At 53.2% G+C, this 24327-nt stretch overlaps 1 protein-coding gene across 9 annotated transcripts in view; it reads right to left on the bottom strand.

The window, feature by feature from the left end:
- ADCYAP1R1 (ADCYAP receptor type I) overlaps positions 1-24327 on the bottom strand; it is a 127037-nt gene that overhangs the window by 32220 nt on the left and 70490 nt on the right. For 8 of the 9 annotated variants that reach the window (XM_016958684.4, XM_016958683.3, XM_016958687.3 and 5 more), the window contains 3 exons: positions 15553-15674; positions 13920-14025; positions 1136-1243 (listed from right to left, as the gene is read on the bottom strand). In XM_016958684.4, the coding sequence (XP_016814173.1) occupies positions 1136-1243; positions 13920-14025; positions 15553-15603 (265 nt within the window). In that variant the 5' untranslated portion in view covers positions 15604-15674. The remainder of the gene's footprint in view (positions 1-1135; positions 1244-13919; positions 14026-15552; positions 15675-24327) is intronic. The other variant, XM_024357782.3, reaches the window with a different exon arrangement.

Below are 24327 nucleotides of genomic sequence, written 5' to 3'. Positions count from 1 at the left end.
GGAGTTCACAGGTCCCAGCCGAAAGGCAGGAACCGTTCTGGAAGAGCCCAAGGGACCCATATCCAAAGAAGTCATCTACAGCTACCCCTTTCCCTCAGACACCCCCTGCAATGGAGATGGGGCTACCAGGGCTTCTGCCTGTGGGTAGAGCATCGCCTTCTCTCCCCTGCCCTCACCCTACATCCACCTGTGCACAAAGCTCAGCCACTCTGCCCATTCACGGGCTGCTCTATCGTTTTGGTGGCCCCTGGATATCTCCACAGCACTTCAGTGGCCCCCAGAGACCTCAAACACAGATATGCCCCAAACCCAGGTCTGCAGGACACCGCACCCACCCAGCCTTCCCTCTCAGGGAGGCGCCATCACACACCCGCGCCTCCAAGCCCACGTCCACAAGTCACCGACAGCACTGTGGCACTGCTCCCCCTGTGTGGCACCCTCTCCCCAGGTAGCCCAAGGCCCAGCTCCTCCCATCTTGAGCCCGTGTAACTGCCTGAGGGCAGCTAGGGCCCAGAAAATGCTCTGCTGAGAAAACGTGAGTGTGCGCCAGCCCCATCGGGCCTTGTGCCTGCGTCTAAGTGGCTCTGAATGTGGACGTGGGTGTCTTGTGTCCAGCTGCCTTCCCCACGCGTCTCATTCTGCCTGAGGGGGGTGTCTACATGCGCGTCTCTCTCCATGCCTCCCACTGGGCGCTGAGGATCTGTGGCTGTGGGAGGATGGTGACAATTATCCCAGCTAACATTTACTACTGCACATTCAAAGCGTGCCAAGTCCTGTGCTAAGTGGCGTCCACAGCATCGCTTCACATTACCCTCACAGAAGCACCCTGGGAGGGGGCCACCGGGCCACATACCCAGCTGACAGACAGGGGCCTGGGCTGGAGGGTGAGTGACAGCTGGCATGGATCCCACGCGTGAGGGCACAGCCTTGCTTTCATCCACAACGACGGTTCCCATGTGTACCTGTGTCCCCGTGTGTGCAAGTGTCTGTGGTTTCATCCCCCACACCACATGTGAGCTCAGGAGCAGGGACTGTCTGCCCACAGGGTGGCCTCCCTGTCCTTGGTGCTTGCCTGGGGCCGAATTTGGGGAGCAGGCTAGGCCAGCGTGGCCTAAAGAGACTGGGCTAAACCCACCTTGGTCTGGGTTGAAGATTCGGAAGAGCTCAGGGCAGCTGACCAGGACCATCTCACCCACATGGGCAGGCTTCCAACACGTGATGTTGTCCCACATCCCAGGACAGCCTGTGGGTAAGACAGCCATGGTGAGAGGGGCCAGCCACACACACCCATACACACACACCACCACACACATCACACACACCAACATACACACCACACACACCACAGACACCACACACAGCAACATACATGCTACACACACAACACACACACAACACTAACAAACACACATCACACACACACCACACAACAGACACCGCACACATCACACACACACACTACACATACATCACAGACACCACACAGCAACACACATCACACATACACCACACACACTACACATGCCACATACACCACACAATCACACACACATTACACACACATCACAAACACCACATACACACACCACACACCACTCACACATGCACCACACACACATCATACACACTACACACACATCACACATGTACACACACACACCCACACTTATATATACACACACTGAGGTGTGCTCCACGGCTTACAAGCCAGGCCCTTGCAGGGGGCCGGGAGTGGTTTAGGAGAGGAAAGGCAAGGCCTACAGTCTGAGGGAGGGCTCAGCCCTGTACCGGTAATATCCCTCAAACAGGAATGGAGACGCAAGGCACTTCAGGAGCTCCTGGGTCGGGAAGGAGGGAGCCCTCACCTGTTTTTACACCGCCCCACACCCCCGAAGACCCACAGCCCCACAGCTGCACAACATCACAGGAGTGTGGGGAGGGGAGACACAGCAGGCCAGGGCTGGATCCCTAGGAATGAGATGCTGAGATGCAGGGGTCTCTGCAGCAGCCTCTCCCACGTGCCCACCCTAGCCCCTCTTCAGCCACCACTGAGGATCCCACTTCAGATCCACCCCCTCAGCAGGGCCCCCCATCCGCCCTAAGGGGAGGGGCAGGAACAGGCTGGTCTAAGGCTGCTGCTCCACTCCCCCGACCTACTCCCAAGGCAGGCCCAGCAGGGGACACAAATTCGTCAGCTGGAGAAGAGGGGAAAGCCAGCCAGGCAGAAGCCTGCACGTGCCAAGCAAGAATTGTGAAAGGACCCGGAACCAGAAGAGGTGGAGGCCGGGACTGCTGCAGAGGCCCCCACAGCATCTCCAGACTGATGGAGAGGAAGGGACAGACGAATTGAGAGGTGTTGAGGAATCCCCAAGATTTGGTGCCTCATTGGACATGAGCTGCAAGGAAGAGGAAACTGTCAAGCTTTGTGACCAGATTTTCAGGTCTAGGGGCCCAGCGGCTCCCGTCTCCCCCGTGCCTGCCTCTCCTTCTAGCCCTGCCAGCCTCTGTAGAGTTCCTCGCACTGCCTGACACCACCTCTTCCTGCTCCATCCCTGCTTCTCTGACTCCGTCCTCCCACAATTGCTGAAACACCTCTCACCAAGGTCACCAGCGACCTCTTCACTGCCAAATCCAAGGAACAATTTCAGCCCTTACTGGGTCCCACCCTGCAGCCCTGACCGAATGCAGGTGCTGGTAGCTGTCCTGCCTTTGGCCGCCCACCCTGCCCACCTTGGATGAGCTCACCCTGCTCATGGATGTTACAGAATTTCATGTGGACAACTCTGTCCTGTCCACTCTGTGAGGGTAGAGCCCACAGCTAGTTGCCTGCTGGACACCCCCACCTTGAAGAACCAAAGATGATTCAAACACAGCAGTCCAAGACTCAGTGCAGCATCTCCTGCCCAAACCTGATTGCCTGTTCCAGCCCCAGCTGGCAACCTGGGAGTCACCCCACTTCAGCTCCTTCCCTTTAGTGCTCCTGATCAAGCCCTTGCTGGTTTTACCTTGAAACCTTGTGAAATCCATGCCCCACTCTCTATCCCTTCACCCTACTCAGTGAAGAGGCTCAGGACCCCTCACTGAGACCACAGGTACACAAACCCCACACAGCTATGACCAGAAGCTTTTCAAAATGAATATCTGGCCATGTCACAAGCCCCCCACCAACAATCCCACGCTTTCTGGGCTCTTAGCACCCTCAATCCTTAACATGGTATTTACGACCCTACCTATGGCCCTGCCACTCATTTTCCTTCCAGCCTGTGGGTAGTGATTGAGGCCATGGGATGAGACAGCTCACTTTGAGAAGGGACATAAAGTGAGAAGAGCATGGAGGAAGGAACCCTGGAGAACCCATATTTATGGAGTGGGCAGAGGAAGCACAGGTAGTGATGTGAGCAGGAGAGAGTGGCAGAGGATGGTGGGGAGGCAGGAGTGTGGAGCGCCAGGCAGCAGAGGAGAGTTGCAGGAAAGAGGCCTGCAGCTTTTAGGGGATCATAAAGGAAGGCTATGGAGAGGGCTTCTGTGCCATGTCAGGGACAGTAGGTGACCGACAGTGCCCGCCTCACAGGGCTGCTGTGAGGATTAATGAGTTCATACGCGCAAAGCTCTCAGAACAGAGCCAGGCTCATTCAATGCCTGTTCACTGCCGACAGAATCATTAATTTCATTATCCCAGTTAGGTGTCCATGGGAACCACTGCCCCGAGAGGCCTCCATAGGCAGGGAGGTAAAGCAGGGACCTGCAAGGTGAGATGGCCTGGGGGAGGGCTGCTGACAGGTCCAGAGGACCCCTGGGAAGGTGCTGGGAAGAGGAGGGGCCTGGAGCAGGCGCCATGAGCTCACAGTCTCTGTTGGGGTCTGTGACGCTTGAGTGCTATTTGGACCAGAAGGTATCCACAGCTTTTAGACGGAGAAAATCCTGTCTCTCAGAATTCACACCCGGCTATTTTGGAGTTCGCACCCAGTCACATTGGCCCATAGCATCCTGCTCATGGAAAGACAGAGTTTGGGAACCAGATGTACCATAGAAAGCTCTGAGAAGAATAACCCAAGAAGGCAAAGACATTAAAGGCCAGATGAGGGGAGCTGGGTATCAGGTCTAATAGCAGTAGGCCAGTCATCAATAATTCCTGTGTAACCATTAGCAGAGGACATCTAGCCAGCATGTGCTTGGCTGTGACATCATGTCCTTGAAAGAGACCCAATAGCACATCTTTGGCTACAGCAGCCCATGTTGACCATGGAACGGCCGTGGAGCGTGGCTGCGTCTGGCCCATGCCCCAGCCAACAGATGTTCCCTTAATGGAGAACATTAGGCTCAGGCACAGCCAGCTGCTGCTGCCAGCTGACACTGCCGAGGTCACAGGGCCACTTCAGAGAGAATGAGCAGGGTCATGAGTGTTGAGGGCGAGGAGGGCTGCAGAGGTCGGGCGGGTGGCACAAGGGGAGAAGGGGGCTCTCATGTTGGCAGCAGGACAGGGGATGCATTCTCTTAACAACTATTTACTGAGTGCCTACCTTGTGCCAGGGACCATCTATGCACCAGGGCCAGTGGTGGAGAAAAAGACAAAGCTGTGAAATTGATGTTTGAGGATAGAGTGAGGGGAAACGGCAGGTGTCTACTCAGCATTAGCACCGGAAGCCCTAAAACTTGAGTTCTGATTTCCTTCCGCCACAGGCTCACTTGTGACTCAGGCCAGTCACCGCCCCCTCCACCATGATTCACGTTTCCTATGTGCACAGGGACAACTGAGTGTCTCTGTGAGCTCCCAGCTTTGAGTGACCAGAGCTCAAATCTGGAACAGAGATTCACCCAGGACCTACTGGTGCACAGAGGATGGCTGGGGCAGCTACAGCTGCCTAAAGGGCATCTGCTAAGGTGCCCCACCCCAGGCCGGGGCCTGGGAGCTCTCAGGACGCATCTGCCACAGCTCTCAAAGCCCTCCTGGTAACCCTTATGTCCCCAGCCTGAGCCCCCTCTAGAGTCCTAAAGACAATTCGTATAGTACCAGGGCAGGTGGGAAACCTAGAATGAGACCTCAGGACCCCAGGACCCAAAGACAATGTCCCTGACCCTATCGAGAGCTCGAAGGCCTCCATCCAGCCCTCTAGCCTGCATTGCTGGGGTCTCAAGAGACTCACAGCTGCCTCCCTGGGGCTCCCCAGAATGCCCTGGTGCCCATTTCTCTTGCAGTTACCACCTCCCAGCCCAGCACAGATGGGAGGACCCAGCAGGCTCCCACCTCCTCTCCTCTTTTGAATGGAAATTGCTCTGGCCTCAGCGGATTGGAGCTGAATCCTCCCAGGCCCCTTTCCCTGGAGCTTGGGAGGATGGGAGTTGGGCTCCTGAGACAGCCTTGGGTTTTTCTAACTAAAAACAGCAACTGATTTTCCTTCCACTCACACACAGTACGTCCAGCTTCTACAGACCCATATGTTCCACACTCCAGTCTCAACAATGCTAAATTTTGTTGAGACTGGAAGATTTCAAGATGCCTTTTGTCGTTCTTCTCCCCCTCCTCCTTTTATCTTTTTTTCTTCCCACTTTCTTCTCCCTCTCTCTCTTAATTACTCGTTTATTCAAGACATACCGAGTCAGACAATGCAGAGCAATACAAGAGTGAATAGAAAGGGCCCAGTCTCTGCCTTCACAGAGCTCTTAGTCCAGTGGGTTGTGTTAATAATTTTAGATTTTTATGCTCAATGTTTAGAGATGACACTGGATGGTGTACTCATTCCCTACTGCTGCTGTAAGTTTGTAAGCAAACTTACTGTCTTAAAATGGCACAACTCATCATCTTATATTCCTGCAGGTCAGAAGTCTGAAATGGGTCTCACTGGGCTAAAATTACGGTGTCAGCAGGGTTGCATTTCATCTGGAGGTTCTGGGGAGAATCCATTTCCTTGCCTTTTCCAGATTTAAGAGGCCACCCACGTTCCTGGGCCCATGGCCCCTTCTTCCCTCTTTGAAACCAGCAGCTTTGCATCCTCAAGTCTCTCTTCTCTGATTCTCCTGCTTCCATCTTTCACTTATAAGGACCCATGTGATTATTCTGTGTCCACCCAAATAACCCAGGATAAAATTCTCAGTTCAAGATCCTTAATTCCCTCTGCAAAGTTCTTTTTGTTATGTAAAGTAACATATTCACAGGTTTCAGGGATTAGGATGATGTGGGCCTCTCAGGGTGGGGTGGGGGCATTATTCGACCTACCACAGAGAGGCTTTAAGATAAGGAGTCACACTTGGATTTGGTTGTGTGGGGAAGATTATATAGTCCAATAGCAGACATGCAGACATGGGGAAGCCTGTTAGGACATGGCTATAGTCTAGGGGTGAGATGAAAAAGCTTGATTTGGAGCAATGGCAGCAGAGTTGGAGAGGAGTCCTGTGTGGGACAGAGTCGGGAGCAGAGTTGACAGGGCTTGGCAACACACTGGCTGGACCTGGCTGGCAAGTCTGCAAAAGACGGTTAGTGCTCACCCACATCACATGACTGAGGGCACGCCAATGGTGAGAGGGTGGAAGTGCAGAATCCACCTCTAAAATGTCCCTCATAAGCTTCCACAGCCTGCCTCTCTTCCTTCTCTGGACCACCCTTGAAGGCCACATGTTAAGAGTAGCAGTGTTCCAAGATGGTAGAAACCTGGATCCCTGAATGACTGTGTGAAGTCGAGCTCCACCTCCTACCTCTGCTGATCACACTGGCCTATGATACATGCACACAAGAAATGTTACTGTGCTAAGTTTCTGAGATTTTAAGATTGATTTGTTACTGCTGCAGAGTCGAGGCCAACACAGTGCAGGGGAGAGAGGTACCAAGGATGTCTCCCAGGTTTCTGGCTTCAGTGTCTGGATGAACAAGTAGATTGATGGGTGGGTGGATGGATGGATGGATGGATGGATCATTTACCACAGTGGAAAGGGCCAGGTGAGAACCAGATGTTGGAATTAGGCAAGTTGGAAAGCAAGAGCTTAGTCTGGGGTATGTTCAGTTTGAGATGCTGCTAAGAGCCAAGAGGAGACAGCTGTCGAAGTAGGCAGCTGGAAAAAAGTCTGGAGTCTAGAGAAGTAGCAACTGGAGAAGAGGGCAGGGAGTAGGCAGCACAGGGATACTATTTAGTCCACGGACACGGATGGTTTGTCTAGTGAGAGAGCAAAGATCAGGGAAGAAAACAGGAGAGAATAGGCCTGGCCCCAACAGAAATGCCAGCATTTAGAAAAGGCCTTGGCAAAGAAGACTGAGGAAGAAAACCAGGACAGGCAAGGGACACAGCAGCCAGGAAAACATGTTTCAGGGAGGAGATGGCCGAGTGCAGCCCAGGCCAAGTTCCCGTCCTCCGCTTCCTCCTCCAGAGGTTGAAAATGAGAACAGATCCTGTTCTCTGTGAGACCTCTCCACTCCTGACAGCACTCCAAGCCTCGTGGCTCCATCTGTGTATAGGCCCCCATTGGGGGACATGGGGAGAGGAATTCAGGCCCAGGGGTGGGTCGGGGAGTGCTGTGTACACTCTCCCTAGCTGCTTCCACCTAAGACCTTATAAAGTGCCCAGGAGTGGCAGTGAAGTGTGAGAGCAGGAGGAAAGGGATCCACTCAGGCAGAGTGACTGAAAGAGAACGCATAAGCTATTAGCTTTTGTCTGGAACAAAATAAGGAGCTAATCCTGGGTTGTCATGGTGATGATTTTGTCCAGTTCCACAGTGTTCAAAACTCCATAGAGCAGGGCACCAAAGAGACTCAGGCAAAGCTGTGGTCCTCCCTTTGAGAAGCCACCTGAGGATGCCCAGGTATTGTTAGAACAAGGTCCCCATTTTAGCATGCAATCTAAGGGTAAAAACAATTCAATTTACCAAAATTTACTTTACGGCCAATGTTTCTGTTCCATGAAATGAGGATCCCACTGTGAGCTGAGTGCTGGGGGTGGCATAGGACTAAAGATGCCACCCTCCCCTTTGGAAGTCAGTGATTCTCAAGATATGGACCACAGACCGGCAACACCACCTGGGAACTTGCTGGAAATGCAGATGCTCAGGCCTCATCCAGATCTACTGAATCAGAAACTTCTGGGGGTGGCCCCAGCAATCTGTGTTTTAACAGAAGATCTGATATTCAAGTTTTAGAATGACCAGACTTCACGAAGACACAAGTTTGGATAGAAGTGACACCCTGTGTCAGACAGCATGTAAGTTCCTCAGCATGAGGGTCCCTGCAGACACCACCCTTTCCTCAGGCTTGATGCCTTTTGAGTCTCAGAGCAGCTGAGAGGCCCAGACAAGAAGCTCCTCCTGCTCTAAGGATGGGGAAGCCTGGGCCCAGCCCTGATGTGCTTCCCTCCTCTTGGCCTCTCCCCTCTATTGAAGGTAGAGAGGACTGGTTCAAGGCATTTGGTGCCCTGGGCAGGCCTCTGAGACCAGGTCAGAATAGCAATGAGCAGGCCTTTCCCTCCTCCCTCCAAGTCTGCTCTCTGCTGCCTCTGCCATGGCCACCACAGGCCTCCTCTTCCTCCTCCACTAGAGTGTGGGGACCCCCATGGAGGACCACACCGACCAACCCTGCTTAGATGCAGGGAAGGTTTCTGGGCTGATGAAAACCTGCAGCCCTGCAAAGAGGAGATGCTCGCTGGTCTCATTCTGGGCAGGCAGACTGCAGAAGGAACGGAGCCTGGGGGCTGTGTGGCCTGGAGATGCCAATTCCCAGGTACAGGCGTCCTTTGTCCCTCCCTTCTGGTCACAAGAGCACTGTGGGAGAAAGGGCACTCCCTGTCTGAGATAACAGACCTGGGTCCCACCCCAGAGCTGGCTCTGGCCCCCAGTGTGGTTGGCCAATGACCACCACCTCTGGCCTCAGCCTCTGTGGGCATCATATGACAGAGCCAACTTGGTATTGGCTCAAATCCCATTAGCATTTGGGGGTTTGGAATGAGGGACAAAATGACTATGTCTCCAAACCCCCTCCTCTCCTCAATAAACACCTTTAAAACATGCGAAGGATTTTGCAAACAATGCAAGGCAGGCTGCAAGCTTGCTTTCACTCCCCACGGCCACCTCTCTGGGCTCTATTTTTCACCCCCATTAAGCTGCCTGCTACCATGGGTGCCTCCCCTCAGTGCATCTGTCTCCTGGCTACCACTCTGAAGGCCACTCTGCACAGCACCATCCTAGGTTCTCTTTAGGGTAGAGGTCCCAGGACCAGTGAGGAGCAGGGGCTTGAAGGAAACAAGTACTTTCCTGGATCCCCCTGGAGCCCCCCAGCCACACACACAGTGCCACAGACATAATTCAACTAACAGATCAGGGCTCTTGTTCCAATTGACTCATATTACTAGATTTAAAAAATTATGAGAGACACACAAAATATATACAAGTATATTAAACCTAGATAAAAGACACTGTTGTGAGTTTACACTCAACAGGCATTGGAACAAGCTGCCAGGTTTCCTTTTTCAAGTGTGTTTCAAGGACATCAGCTGACCTTTGGCCAGCATTCTGTGCATGGCGTGTGTGCTTGGGGACCACCCGGGCAGGGAAGGTGCAGGAAAGAAATGCAGCAGGAGGACTGGCACGGATTAATAACACAACGCACAGATGTCGATTCTTTGGTACGCTCAGATTTGACTCAGCTAGTAGTGAGCTCCCCAGCCTGGTTTATCTGGGCCCTGAGGGGCTGCTCTCTGCCTGAGATCACTTGAGTTCCCTGGTGGATGCTGTGCTCTGGCCAGTGGTTCTCAAACCTGGGTACACTTTAGAATCACCTGGAGGCTTTTAACACAGATCTGCATGGACCCCCCCGACCCAAATGCTGAGGACTTTGGTCTGGAGAGGGGCCTGGACATCAGCACCTTTAAATGCTCCTGGGAGCTCTACAGTGCTGCAGGTATGATGAGAGGGGTAGAGGCCCATCTTTCACAAGTGTGTTTAATTTGGAGCCAAGAAGCCCCGCTCCAGCCAGGGTACCCCTAAGAGCAGGCCAGAGGTTCTTGAAGGTGCAATGGGGGAAAAGTAAGGCCTCCCCTGGTGAGTGACAGCAAGGTCAATGCTATCCCTGAACTTGAGGCCCCTTGAGGGGAGTCCCCCAACCTCAGCCTGCAGGGCAAGCTCTTCAGACAACAGCCTCAAAGTGAGCAAGATGGACACTGCTTCTCAGGACAGCTTCCCCAGGGGCCTCCCCTCACCCTGGCCTGCCCCTCTCCTTCCCAAGCAAGTCATTAGAGGCCGAGACCTCATTCTCTCCTGGGCCTTAGAAACACAAACACCCTTTGGCCTTTTCATAGCTAAGAAAAGGGTGGACCTGGAGCACATTTCAGGGTCCCTGTCTCCCAAGGCCTCTTTCCAGCCTCATTGCAACTGCCTCTGCTGTATGACCTTTCACCCTGACAAGGGGAAAGCTGAGGGCCAGGGCGTCTCCTCACTCCTCTTCTGAGCAGCAAATGCAGCCCAGGGGTGAAGGCACGGACTTCAGAACCATCCACATGCACACCTTGGCTCCACCTTCCCGGCTGAGGGGTTTACTAGGTAAGAGACAAGCAACCTAACGTCTCTGTGTCTAAGCAGCCTCATCTGTTAAGTGGGGGTAAAACTCTACCCAGCCCATAGGCTGGTGAGGGTTAAATGCGTTCTTGTGCGTGTGTGTGTGTGTGCACATGCGTGCATGTCTGAGAGAGAGAGAGAGAGACAGAGAACCCAGTGCCCGCCTTGAAGTGCTGGCTGTTACAGTGCCCACCCACCTTACTCACTGCTCCCTTTCCACCCTTCCCCAGCGGAATGCTTCTCTCCACCTTCCTGTACTCTCCATCTGCCCTCTGAAGCCCAGATCTGCTCCCTAACTTCTCCCCTGCTCTTCCAGAGAGGCTTCCAGGATTGTTCCAAGTGGCACTGACCTGCTTCCTAGAGATGTCTCTCTACTCCCCAGAAGAACGGGGATCTAGCAGAAGGTGGGAGCCCTGGAAACCCCCAACACTCCAAGATGACAGCTCCTAATAACTACAGTGTCTTAGTTAAGTGCTTAGCAAATGCCATACGCTGTCCTTAGCACTTCTCACAGGCTTTTATCACTTAATGCAATAATCCTATGTGGTAGGTATCGTTTTTCCTCCATTTTTCAGACATGAAAATTAAGGTGTTAAGGGCCCTTCATAGATCCCATGGCTGGTGCTGCGCCCGGAGGGGGGGCTGGGACCCAGAGCATGTCACTCTTTAGAGGTGGTGCATCCCGGCAGTTGAGGGTACAGGCTGCCTCTGCCTCTTAATGGACTATGTCCTTAAGCAAAGTACCTCCTTGTGCCTCAGTTCACTTATCTATAAAATAGGGGTCATAAGAGACCCACCCCCACCCTCCAGCTGCTGTGGTGATAGAATGAAGTGCTGGCACAGAGCCTGGCACACAGGAAGTCTATAGAGGGTCTGGCTATTAACATGATCCACCCCACCCCACTCATTTTAAAAGAGAAGCTCCTGAGGCCCAGAGCAGGAAAGGGCCATGGAGTTGGTGGTCCAACTGGGCCTTTACTCTTTTCCCCTTTCCCACCTAATGGCTGCCCTTTGCTTCTGCTTAATTAGCTCAGCTCTGTTTTATAAAGCCCCACCCTATGATTCAAGGGAGGGGACGAGTAGGGATAGATGAGGGACCCTCTCCTTAGCAGATCGTGAGAGGGTGCAGCCTCCTCTCCCATCTGGACAGGGTTAAAGGAGACCTATTCACTCACTTCTTGGAGAATCCTTCACACCCTGACCTCCTATGGCCAGCCCTGACTCACAAGGTCCCTGAGAGGGCACAAGTGGAGCCCCTGGGGCAGTTGCAGAGATGCCAGCTCAGTGGGAGCCGGCCACTGTTTTCCCCCACCTTCATCTCCAGTGGAGATGACATGAAATACACAATATCTGCTCCCTGGGCCCTCAGCCATGCCCCCTCAATAGCCCAACCCATCTGCTCCAATACTGAGTTCCAAATACAGGAGGTTACTCACTACTACCAAAAACACCAGGCTCCTGCCTCTTGTGGATTCCTCAGCCTACAGTGTTCACCCATTCGTCTGTCCCTCAATTCTCCACCACCTTCAAATGCCTACTTATCCCTTGGGCCTAGCTCAAGGGTTCTCAACACCAGCTTCTCATTAGAATTGCCTGGGGAGCTTTTAAAAACTATGGTGACTACGACGGACCCAAGCTTCTGATTTAATTGGTTTGGATTGTGGCTGGAGTACGTTTTTCTGAAAGTTCCCCAGTGATTCAGATGTGCAGCCAGGTTTAAGAAGCAAGGATCCAGTTTCAATATATGAATCCTTCCCACAAAGAACTCATCTCTTCCTCTCCTGAGGACACCTGCAGGTGAGACCTCCTCCCCAGGACTGGCCTGGCCCTTCCATGGATGCTGTATTTCCAGCCTGGCATCCATCTCCCTTGTCTCTGCCACGACATCCCTGTGGACAGGCCTGTCTTGCCCTCTCAGCCCAGAGTTCAACAAGCAGGTGTGCAATTAAACTGCACACAGCTTACACCGAGGTCCCTGTCCGACCCCAGCCCCTGCCTTTATTCTTCCCTCCTGGATGATTTTGTCGCTCAACCCCAAATGTATCTGAGACACGCAATGCAGGAACAATGACCCTGGGTTGGGAGCAGGACACCTGGGTTCCAGACCCACCTCAGCCTGATCCTCCATGTGATCCACACCATCCCTGCCCTCAGGGCTCGGCAGTCCCATCCTCCAAACAGAGACTTGGACCAGATATTCTTGGGATATTCTTTGGGTCTCCTCCAACTGTGTGCCCTGCTGGGCCCCCTGCCTCAGTTTCCCTCACTGGTGGGGCCCCAAATCCACGTTCAACCTTGGTTAGGGCTGAGCAAGAGCTCAGCAGAGGCAAAGGCCGGCACGGTCCAGAGTAGCTCCCTCACCAGTTAATGCTCACTGAGAAGCAACTGGCTGGGGAGCTCCGTCCAGTGGGACCATTCCATTTAACTGGGCTGCAGATTAATCAAGTGCTTAAATACATGGTGCTCAGAGGAGCCAGGAGGATCCAGAAGGAAAATGAATCCCTCCAGCCTGAGCAGAGAGCCCTACCCTTAGGCAGCACGGAGCCAGTCCTTCAACGATTAAGGCAAAAGTGAGGTTGGAGAGGCCTCTGTGATGCCCCCTCCCCTAAATCCCCAACTTCCCCTGAGGCCAAGAGCTGAGGGCGCCTTTGCTCTGTGAGCCTTAGCTTCCCATCTGCACAATGGAGAGTTAGGAGAGGGGTTTGATGGGGCCACTGGTTCTTACCAGGGATCGTGCCACTCCCTTGGGACATTTGAAATCTTGGGAGGCATTTTGTGGTTGTCATTGGGATCGGGGACGTTATGGGCATTTAGAGGGAGAGGCTAAGAACGCTCAATGTCCTGCAATGTGTGCTTCCTCCAGTGGAGGGAAGCAGGACCCTCCTCAAATGCAGCCCCAGGAGAAGCGTTGTACCCAAGTCTCCAAGACTGAAGTTCCTGCTGCTGCTTTCTTCTCTGGCTTCTGATGCAATGAGCAGAAGAGGTGGGAAAGGACCCCACGTTTCCTGCCCTGGGTTGACCAAGTGCTGTACAGCTCAGCCACAGGCAATAGCTGTGTCCCTGCTGCCACCAGGCCCATGCTGCCTGCTAACAAGCTCTTGACAGCCACTGCCCAGCTCAGGCACCAGTGCTATCCCAGCTCCTGTGGGAGAGAAGGCAGCCATGTCCAGTCACCCAGAACAGCTGTGAGGCATCCAGACCACATCAGCCTTGAGGAGAGCAACCCCAGCATCATTGCCCAGAGCAGATCCAGGACATCAGTATTCTCGAGGGCCTTCTGAAGTCCCCAGAAACCCATACCCTTGACCACTCACTGGCCGAGCCTGAGCACAGGAAAACAGTTCTAAAAGCTGGCACTGGGGATGTGGCATGCTCCCTGCTGCCCCGCTCACCTGGAGAGGAATCATTGAAGCCCATCAGCTCATTGGCCCTCTGGATCTTCTCCAGGCACATGGCTTGCTCCTTCTTGAAGATGCAGTCAGAATGCATGGCAGGGGCCTGTAGGAGAACACAGGATGGATGGTGGGAGCGGGTAGGAGGCCCATCTGTAAGCTCTCCTACCAAAGCCCCAGGGGCAGTGTCTTGGGGGGAGTGGGGAGCAGAAGCAGAGAGGAGGGTGACAAGAGATGTCAGGGCCAGCAGGGGCCCTGACATTCACCTTGAGAGATACCATAAGGGCTCTTCTCAGTCACCAACTCAATGTGTGGCTTTGGACAGGTCCCACTCCCTCCTGGGGTCTCAGTTTCCACATCTTATAATAATATTAGCAAACGCATATAGCACTTCACTCTGTGCATGCATTATTCTGAGTGTCATATGTGTGTGTGTGTATGGATCTGGAGAGTACTATGAAGTACTATTTTTATCATTTTCCATTTTACTGATGTGGAAACTTAAGTACAGAGATGTTAAGTCACTTGCTCAAAGTCATATGGCTCAGTAGGCTGAAAAGCCAGGATTCGAACCCAGGAGGCCTGACTCCAGCAGCCACGAGGCTACTACTGCAGTTTAGAGGAGAAAACAAGTGGTAGGGGAGAAGTCAGGCTGAGAAAGCTCATTTTCTCTCTTCTCCAGGGACTCAGGAAGAAAGTGCCCCCAGCAGCTGCAGGCTAAGGAGCAGTGCTGCCATTTAGTGGGGCCTACTCGCCACCCTTATTTACAGAAGGAGAAACTGGGGCTCAGAGAGGTTAAGAAACTCCAGCCCAAAGTTATACCACTGGTTAATAGCAGATATGGGCTTCAAGTTCAGGACCAAGTAACTTCACAGCCCACGCACTGCTATCATGACAGCTGCTCCCAAATGCCGTCCCTTTAACTCAAAACCCCAGGGCAGGGATGGTTCCCAGGGGGATGTCAGCAAGTGTGGAGGCAGTCACAAGGCATTTGAGTTGCCAAGGGCCATTTTTGGGGACACAGTCCAATCCCTACTATTCACAGATGTGCAGGCAGTTCTCAGGGAAAGGGACAGGCTTGTCTATGGCCACACAGTGAGTCAGGCCAGAGGCAGGACTGGTACCCAGGGTTCTGAGGACAGCCTCACCCACTGCTACTCTGAACTCTCAGGTAGAGTGGCGGGACCAAAACCTGGGAGTCCTCCTCTGCTCACTCCCCATCCCCACCTTCACTCAGGGAGAGACCTGAGCAGGGGGCAGGCTTCTGAGTTCTATCCTGGCAGGGCATTGTGGGCTGGTGACGAGAAAATTGAAAGAGGCTTCTGCAGCCCTGACCAGGGCTCCTGCATTCAGTTGAGCAGGTTGTGTACTGTGCAACTCTAAAGGTTGCCACACATTACCATCATAAAGATTTGTAAATTTTGTAATCATTTCTGGTCAAATCAGTACAGGGTCTTGAGGAAGGCATGTCTTTTCTGATTCACACAAAGGCACTGGGTGGCCCAGTGGTGGTGTTGGCAGAAATACCAGCCAGATGAAGAGCTGAGCTGAGGGCACAGAAAAAACATGAGTTCTCTGGAGCGGGGGCTCAGGTGAGCCTGGGGCTCCCAGAGAGATGTTCCTGGGCCCTTACCATAGGCAGCAGGAGGAGAGCAGCCAGGGAAACGTGCACGACACCAGCCATGACACTTCTTGGCCAGCACCACTGGCCTCCCACTGACAGCAGCGGCAGGTCAGCCCCAATGTGTCTCTGGGCTAGAGAGGAAGGAAAGGTGTGAATCCTGTGAGCCCAGTGCAGTGGCCGGGGGCAAGACCACCTCCCTTCCTTATTCCCCCAGCTCCCTGTAGCACAGCTCTCAGCCTCCAAGGATAACCCCACCTCCCTGCCGGCATCCGTCTTGCTCTTTCTTCTTCTGCCCTGCAAACATGTGCTAGGCACTCAGTCTGTGCTAGGTGCTGGCGATACTGTGGGCACACACTGGCTCAGCTCCACCAGTCTCCTGGCATGGTCTGGAATGGCTTTCTCCTTGGCAACAGAGGGATTGCCTCCCCAAACCTTTGCATTTTCCCCCTCCTCCACAGTGACAAAGTTTTAGCTGGCACATGCATGCTCACCTAGAGATGATATTTCCTGGTATCTCTTGCTTGGAGGTGTGGGCACATGATGAAGTTATTAGCACTTATGGAATGTGAGTGGCAGCATGTGGCCCCATCTGCACCCTCTGTGCATGAGGGCATGGCATGATCTCTGCTCTTGCTCTTTAACCCTTCCCAAATAACAAACCCCACTTTGACAGTGTGGACGTGAACCGTATCTGAGTGGGTAGGGAGCAATGCTGCAAGAGGAGGCAGGATCGCCAAGCAACCTCGTGGAGCCCAGTCACCCAGCCTGCCTGGAGGCCCACCTAGCTCCAGACTGTTACACCAGAGGGAAACCACCTTCTAGCTAATTTACCCCCTTAAAAGGCCTCTTTGTTCCAGCTGCCTGGCCTGGTACCCTAACAATTACACCCACTTTTTGCCCTACCTCACTCTACTTCATCTTCGGGATGAAGTCTTAAACCATGACACGGAAAACACGGTGACAGGTGAAGCATGTGCTCAGGCCTCAGAGCTGCAGGAGCTCCAAGGGGGCAGGCCTGCAAGGACTAGGGCCACTGGTGGGGACCAGAGAGACAGGTTACAGGGAGTCAAAAAAGGAGGCTGCAAGAGCCCAGCACGCTCCCAGGGGAAGAGTATACTCTGCTTCTAAAATTGATCATTACGACATATACCCTACAACACAGCAATTCTGCATCTGATAAATATTTGCAATTGGACAAAAAGAAGCATATGCAAGCACATTCACCACAGCATCCTTTAAAATAGCATCAACAATAAAAAATGGGACAGCAAAGCATCCGTCAACAGGCACTGCTAAATAGGCTCCAGTTCAGCTGTATGATGGTTATGGTTATTTAAAAATTATTATTACTATTAAATTATTATAAAAGAGATTGAGTAGGCCCATATCAGGGTACTGCTAACCCACAGGTGCCTGGCCCGGGAGGCCATGGGGGGCCCAAGCAAATCCTACATGTGCATCCCAACCATTAGTCTTTGCACACCCCCCACCAGCAGGCAGAGCTGCTGCACCCCAGGGGCCTTTGTGTCCCTCACTCTCTGCCTAACCACGTCCCCTCCCTCTCTCCTTGCCTCCCACAGGGCCTCTCCAAGCTTAAGCTGGAGATAAGCAGGCATCCAAAAAGCAGAAATACAACCAGCTGCAGGAAGGCTCAAAAAGAGGGAGCCCCCATCTCCCCATATTATGCAGAGATGGGGAGGGAGGCCTCAGATATCCCAAGAGATGCTCCGAGAAGCCTGGGAGCCATGGCAACACTGGCCCAGCCTCCTCCTGTGGGTCAGGGAGGACAGGGCAGGCTGGGCAAGCACTGGCCTCAGCACTTCTAGGCACCCTGAGGCACCATCTCTACCAGGCACTCAGGCTTCCGTCTCTGTACCAGCTCCCAGGGCTTGCCACGTCCCTGGTGGCCACAGGCTGCCTCTGGCGTGACCTAGCACTGGTGGCCCCTAAAGGGCTTGGTCACTTCTACCAGCCCTGGGGAACCCAAGGCTCTGCCTGCAAAGAGACAACCCTCCTGACTTGCCTGGCTGCGAGGGAGGAGTGTCTGGCACCAGTGACAGAGGCTGCAGGCCATCTCTCTAGGCCAGCAGAGTGTTGCAGGCAGATCTTGCAAGGCAGAGAGCCTCCAAGATCAGGCGTCAATTCCCTGCACCTTCCGCGACCTCAGGCCAAAAAGGTGAAAACAGAGCTCCTTGCTCCCAGCAACACCTTGAGGTGGCAGCAGCACTACCCCCGTTAGGACTGGGCTGCCCCCTAGCAGATACTCACTGCTTCCCCAGCAAAGCCCTAACCTCTGACCCCAGTATGAAACCTGGGCTGCCCACTAGAGTCATCAGAGCTTTCCACAACTACCCCGGCCCAAATGAATCAGAAGCTCTCAGCTGTGGTTCGGGCAGCAGTGTTGTTTAAAGTTCTCCAGGTGATGCTCGTGTATAGCTAGAATTATAAAGCCTCTATTTTAACCTTTATTAGAACCCAGGGAGCTGGCACAGACGAACTAGGATTTTGAACAGCTCTGGTGGGGTGGGGGAGCCGGTGGCAGCAAACAGACAGAGAGTGAGTTTGTGTTTTGAGGACTGGTGGATTTCTGATTCTGTTTCTCTCTCTTTCTCTCTCTCTCTCACACACAAACACACACAAATACACAGAAATAGGTCCACAGAGATGATCATAAAGACATGTCAACCCTACAGAGACAAAGAGAGACATTTATCCCCAGGGCCACCACTTGAAGGTATCAATACAAACTCCCATGATGGGATACACAAGGTGGAGATTCCTTCAGGGACCGACAGGCAACCACACACACACACACACACACACACACCACACACACACACTCCTTCACAGACACACACACTCCTTCACAGACACATAGAGGACCACACACAGAACAAAGATATGTGCAGATATAAGCACATGACAATTCAGATATTCAGATATGTCATATATCAGACTAGATATACAGAACAATTCACACTTACACACACTCACTCAGCAAAGGCATTCAGCTATAGAGAGGCAATAAGACATATTTGGATTCAGATATGGGTGCAGGTATAGGCACACATGCGCATGTGTGTACATGCACGCACACATGCAGGGATGCCCAGACTTGCAGGGGCCTCGCCCCTGCTGTGGGAAGGGCAGCTTCTCAGCTGTCGCTGCGGCGGACTGAAGACAAGCTCCAGCAGAGGCCCCAGCCCCGAGCCACCCCCAGCCCTCTGCTTCATCACCAGGCTGCTTACTAGGAGACAAGTGTGTCCCCAGCCCAGTGACCCAGGGTAAGGGAGCTGGGGCACTCTCAATAGGGTGCCTCTTCTGGAACTAGACCCAGGGTTCTTGATTCCCACTGTTACCTTCTCTTGGTCCCCACACCCATTACAGTCCACCCCCTGCCCAACTGGACACAGATGCCCCCGCCAGCAAAGAGGAGGAGAGAGAGAACCTGGGAGCTCCCAGGCCTTGACTCCACTGGGGACCTCAGGGATCACCTCCCGCAGCCTCTCCCCTCTCTGGGCGGTAATCCTTTCAGCCCCTCCAGGCACTTCTGCCCCCACCGCAACCCTGCACTGCCCCCCACTGGACAACGCTCAGAGCTTACAGACTTAGGCTGCCTGCCCCAAACCAAGTGCTTCTCTGCAGTGTCCCTCTGAGATGCGTCCCCTCACTTGTTGGCCACCCCAGCCCTGCCAGTGGCTCCTCCTCCTCCAGACTCTCCCAAGCTGCTAGTGACACCCTCAAGGGACAGGCCAGGCCCCACCACTGCAGCCCAGGGTTGATCTCTCCCCTCCCTGAGGATTGATTTCAGCCCAGCCACAAAAGTGGCTCAGGATGGGAAAATGGGTCACTCCATATTCCCTGGCTCTCTCTCTTAGGTCCAGACTCTGTTGGGGCAGATAGTTTTTGAGGATGATTAAAGTCACCTCCTGGCATTTAGTATGACAGACTTGGGACCATTTTGCCAGAGGTTTTTGCCCTAGGAGCTTGGGAAAACTGCTTAACTTCTCTGTGCCTTCTTTTTATCATCTGAAAAATGGGAATAATATTAATGTCTATCTCATAGATGTTACAGTGAGGCATCAGCAAATTTATACAAATAAACTATAGAGTACATACTATAGCCTGGCACTCAGTAAGGGCTATACATGTGTTAACTATTATTATTATCTCACCACTTTGTGTTCAGACTTTTTGTACCCTGTTGCTGTCACCTCCACCCCCACAGCACCGTGTCACAATCAAAATGGGAACAGCAGGCCTCCTGTGCTTTTATTTACTAATGGCTAACATTTATTAAATGCTTAGTATGTGCCAGACACTCTTCCAAGCAATAAACATGTGTTAACTCATTTAACCTGCCTGAAATAGTTACTAGCATTAGCTCATTCTATAGCAGAGGTGACTGACACAGAGAGGCTAAGCAACTTCCCCAAAATCACACAGCAAGTCCCTGGTAGGGCTGGGAAGTAAACCCAAGCAGTCTGGCTCCAAAGTTGGTGCACTCCATCCCTATGCTTCCACTGCCCTCTCTTACTGGTCAAATGAAGATCAGTTCAGAGTCCACTGGTACCCTAGTAGGGACCCCCACACACACCTCCAGGGGCTGGTCAGGTCCGCCACTACACCCATTCACATATCTATATCTAGTTTCCTCCTTAGGAAGAGTTAGTTACAGACACAACATTTCAGACCTGAAATAGACTTTAAAGCCCACCTCCCAAGGTGCAGATAGGGAAACTGAGGCCAGAGAAGGCGACACACTTTCCAAGGTCACACAATATAGAGCCTGGAGGCTTGCCTGGCAGGAATGGGATGTGTTACAGATACCTGGACTGTAAGGGAATTCGGGGGGATCCCAATAGCACACCATTCCCCTTTCCTCCTCAGGCCTCATAAGCCCAGCCACCGAACCTGGAGTGAAACTGACTACAGCAGCCATGTCCTCCTCTGAGTCGCTGCACCAGGAAGTGGTGGCCCCTGCACACACAGGATAGCATCATCAGTCAGCACATGGGAGCGAGCGGTGACTCACTGGGCTCAAAGACTTTCCACATCTCCGTGCAGAGGGGACTCAGAGACCCTCCAGCCATCCCTGTACTGTCCAAAGCCTGGCAGAGCCCTTCTGCTTCCCCTGGCTGAAGGCAACTCTGCTCTTGAGATGGACACTTGCCCCACTCCAGCGTCTGGCCCAGGCCCACAGTGGGAAGCTCTGATGTCCCTGTGCCCTTCCCAACCAGCCCAGAGCAGCACAGTCTCCTCTGCCTCACATAAGCCCACACAGGGGTGTGTGGACAGCCTACCCCACCTCTTCTTTGGGCCACACAGCCCTGGGACTCTCATCTGCCCATCATGGGGCTGGGGCCATCTGTGCCACCTCCTACTGGAATCTTCTGGCCACTCAGCATCCCTCCCCATTAGAGGGCAGGACAAGCCTGGATACCAGAAAGGAGATGGCCAGGCTAAGTACATCACTCGCCTCCCCTGCTCTCCCCGTGCTCCATTCACTCATGACAGGGGAGCTGGACCGCCACTATTTCCTCCTCTCCCTCCTAGGGCCAGGAACAAGGGACAGAAGGCTGAAAGATGAAACACTGCCCCCCTCCCACTCACCCCTCAAAGGGAGGGACAGAAGCTGCTGCAGGGAAGGAGGGGAAACCCTCTAGAACCTCTTTCCTCCTCAAGACCAGAGCTGATAAAGGGCACAGACAAACTCCTGGGCCAGGGGCCTCCTGGCAATGGCAGGCGTGACAAGGTGACAGGAGTCAGGCCACCAGAGGGGCCCCAGTGATGATCCCATTCATGCCCTGCATTTCGCACAAGCTTGGGTAGGGAACCAGGTCCAAAGCAAGGAAGGGCCAGGCTGGGGCACCTGTGCACGTTGGCAGTATCATCCCATCTCACTGGTGAGGCTCTGAGGCCCTAGGAGACCAGGAAACTTCCCCAAGGTCATGCTGCAGAGTCCTTCCCAGGGTCCTGAGAGGAGTTCTCTTCCATACTGGATAGTGCAGGGACCTCTCCTGACCTGGAGGAGTCAGGGAGTGCACTCCCTGGGCCAGGTAAGAGGAGGGGGAGGAAGAAGGCAGAAGATAAATGCAGGGAGAAGAGGGAGGTAGGAAGGGAAAGGATGGAGGGGATAAGAGGAGGGAGGGGAGGAAGGGGAACAGGAAGCCTGGCCAGAGGGAGGCACAAGCTTGTGGAAAATGTTCACTGAGCACCTACCCGGCAGGGGGTATGGTTTGGGGAGGAGTAGCTCTGCACTGAGAGCCTTTCCCTTTGTGCAGACCCTGGTTAAGCTTCAGCCTCTCCTAAGTGAGCATGAGCCCAGCTCTGACGTGCGTGTGCCCACAGCACCTGGCACAGGCAAGACACACGAGTGCCCAGAAAACTTGGATGAGCGCCCCCTGGATGGATTTGGGAAGGTGATTCCAGGGTGTCAAGGAGCACAACAAGATATCAGGAGGTGATGAGGTGGATGAGAGGGTGGAGGGCTGGTGCCAGTCTGTGGAAGCTGGAGGGTTGTTCCACCAGACAGGGGTGGGGCAATGAAGAGTTCTAAGCAATGGAGTGGAGTGATCAGCTTCTCCTTTAGAAAATATCCCTTCAAAGGCCGGGGAGCAGAGATGAAGGGGGAAAGTGCAGGCAGAAATGTACCCTGAGGCCCTTTTCCAGATCTAGGGTAGAGGTGATGGGGGACTAAGCTGAGCAGGAAGGCGGTTGGGATGGAAAGTGGGGGACAGAATCCAGAGACACGGAAAAATGAGAGAGGAGTGTCTCCTTGGCCCACCCCCACCACAGGTGGCAGGAAGGAAATTTCAGGAGGAGGCAGTAGAGAAAGGAAGAAACAGAAGGCAGGACCTGGTTCACTATACAAGTCCACAGGCCTTAGATCAGCAGCTGGGAAGTTCAGAGGTGCCTAGGAAGGATATATATATGTTTGTCTCAGCCAACCCTCTGCAGTGCCCATTGATCAGGAGGGAAAGATGAGGGCAGCTAAGGCAATGCATGGAGTCTGTGGAGAGCTGGGATGAGAGTGTCCAGCTATCCTCCAAGGCCAACTCAAACCCCCACCACCACCTCCAGGAAGCCCACTCAGGCAGCACCTGCCCTTCATGACCTTGCCCTCCACTGAGAAGCCCTAGCCCTGAGATAAGGAGCCCCTCTCCTTTGAGCTGTTTCAGGTCTCATCATGTTCATTGTGAGTTTCGAGTCTTGTCTAGAAACGAGGGGCATGCCCAGGTTTCCGTGTGGCTTCCCCACCCATGAGGATGGGCACAGACTTGGACACAAAGGGTGAATGGTGAAGGGGGCTCAGGAACTGTTTGGCAAGCTCAAGTGACAGCAGTCAGTTTTTCAGTCCTGAATGTTGTCTCCAGGTGTCTTTAGAGTGGGGGAATCGATCACAGGGACAAAGCAGAGGCCAATCTGGGGGAGGGTGCTGAGGCCAGGCAGGGACCCTCTCCTAGGCCTGACCCATTAAACAGATGGGCAGTCTGAGCTCCACGTAGAATGGAGTGAGGCATCCTAGGTACCATCAGGCATCTGCAGCTATCAGAGCTAAGCCCCTCCCTTCGTCAACCTCTCTGACCATTTATTTATCTTTCCTAACCTTACATCGCAGGAGCTGGCAACCCCTTCCAGCCAGTCAGATCCAGCCTGTAGCCTATTTTTGTACGGCCAGTGAGCCAGGAATGCTTTTTACATTTCTAAATGGTTGGAAAGAATTAAAAGAATCATATTTCACGACACAGGCAAAATGTATGAAATTCAAATTTCAGTGTCCATAAATAAAATGTATCAGAACAAAGCCATGCTCACTTGTTTACATATCATCTAAGGCTGCAGTAGGCTACACAGTGGAATTAAGTAGTTGTGTATGGACACAAGCGTAAAATAATTGCTATCTGGCACTTTACAGAAAAAGGTTGCCTACCCTTGTTCTAGGCTTATGCAACAGGTGCGCGCGCGCACACACACAAACACACACACACACTTTCCTCCATTCAATTCAATACTCAGCTGGACTTTTATTAATGAAGACCTTTGTGATCTTTGGGCAAATATCTCTGAGTCCCCGGGTGTGCCCAGATCTGTGTGAGAGGGTGTGTCTCAACGTCCATTTGTCTTTCTGGTGTTGCTTGTCACTATTGTGCCCCAGCTCTCTGGCAGGTGTCATAGAAAGCCTATATGCCGTCCCAGCTGTGTGTCATTCCCTCTCTGTGTGTCACTGTGGGGGTGGCTGTCACCGTTTGCCTCTGACGGCATCCAGAGCTCGGTACAAACACGTCGCAGCTGAGGAGTTTCCAGTCTCCATCTTGCCAGGCGGCTGGACCACTAAGCCCAACTCATTCAGACCCTGGAATCAGATTCCTCTCCTCAGGGAAGGCTGAGGGTCTCTGAGGCCTCTAGGCCTTCCAGGGTGGAAAGCCACTTGGCAGCTCCTGTCTGGGGCATCATCCCTCTGCTCACAAACCTGCCCAGGACAGGAAACTCATTGTCACCTCCAGTGTCAGCCCCATGGTGAGTGGGTCTCAGGCAAGCAAGGTCTTCCTGGCACCGAGCTAAGCTCCGGCTCTGCACTTGGCACACCTTGGTTCTGCCCTGTGGCAGACAGCACAAGATGTCCTCCACTTAATCAGTGCCAGCCCCAGGTCAATGAAATGCTTGTCCCTGGGAGGGCAGCAACCTGGGACACTCCAGCTTAAGCCCTGTCCCCAAGAGAAAAGCCACCCTGTGGCCTTAGCTTTCCTAGCCTCTCAGCCACATATACTACAAACTCCCATG

Source organism: Pan troglodytes, chromosome 6 (genome assembly GCF_028858775.2).
Source record: "Pan troglodytes isolate AG18354 chromosome 6, NHGRI_mPanTro3-v2.0_pri, whole genome shotgun sequence".
Lineage (NCBI taxonomy): Eukaryota > Metazoa > Chordata > Mammalia > Primates > Hominidae > Pan > Pan troglodytes.
Note: the sequence above shows the minus strand (reverse complement) of the source record. Positions and strands in the feature narration are given on the sequence as shown.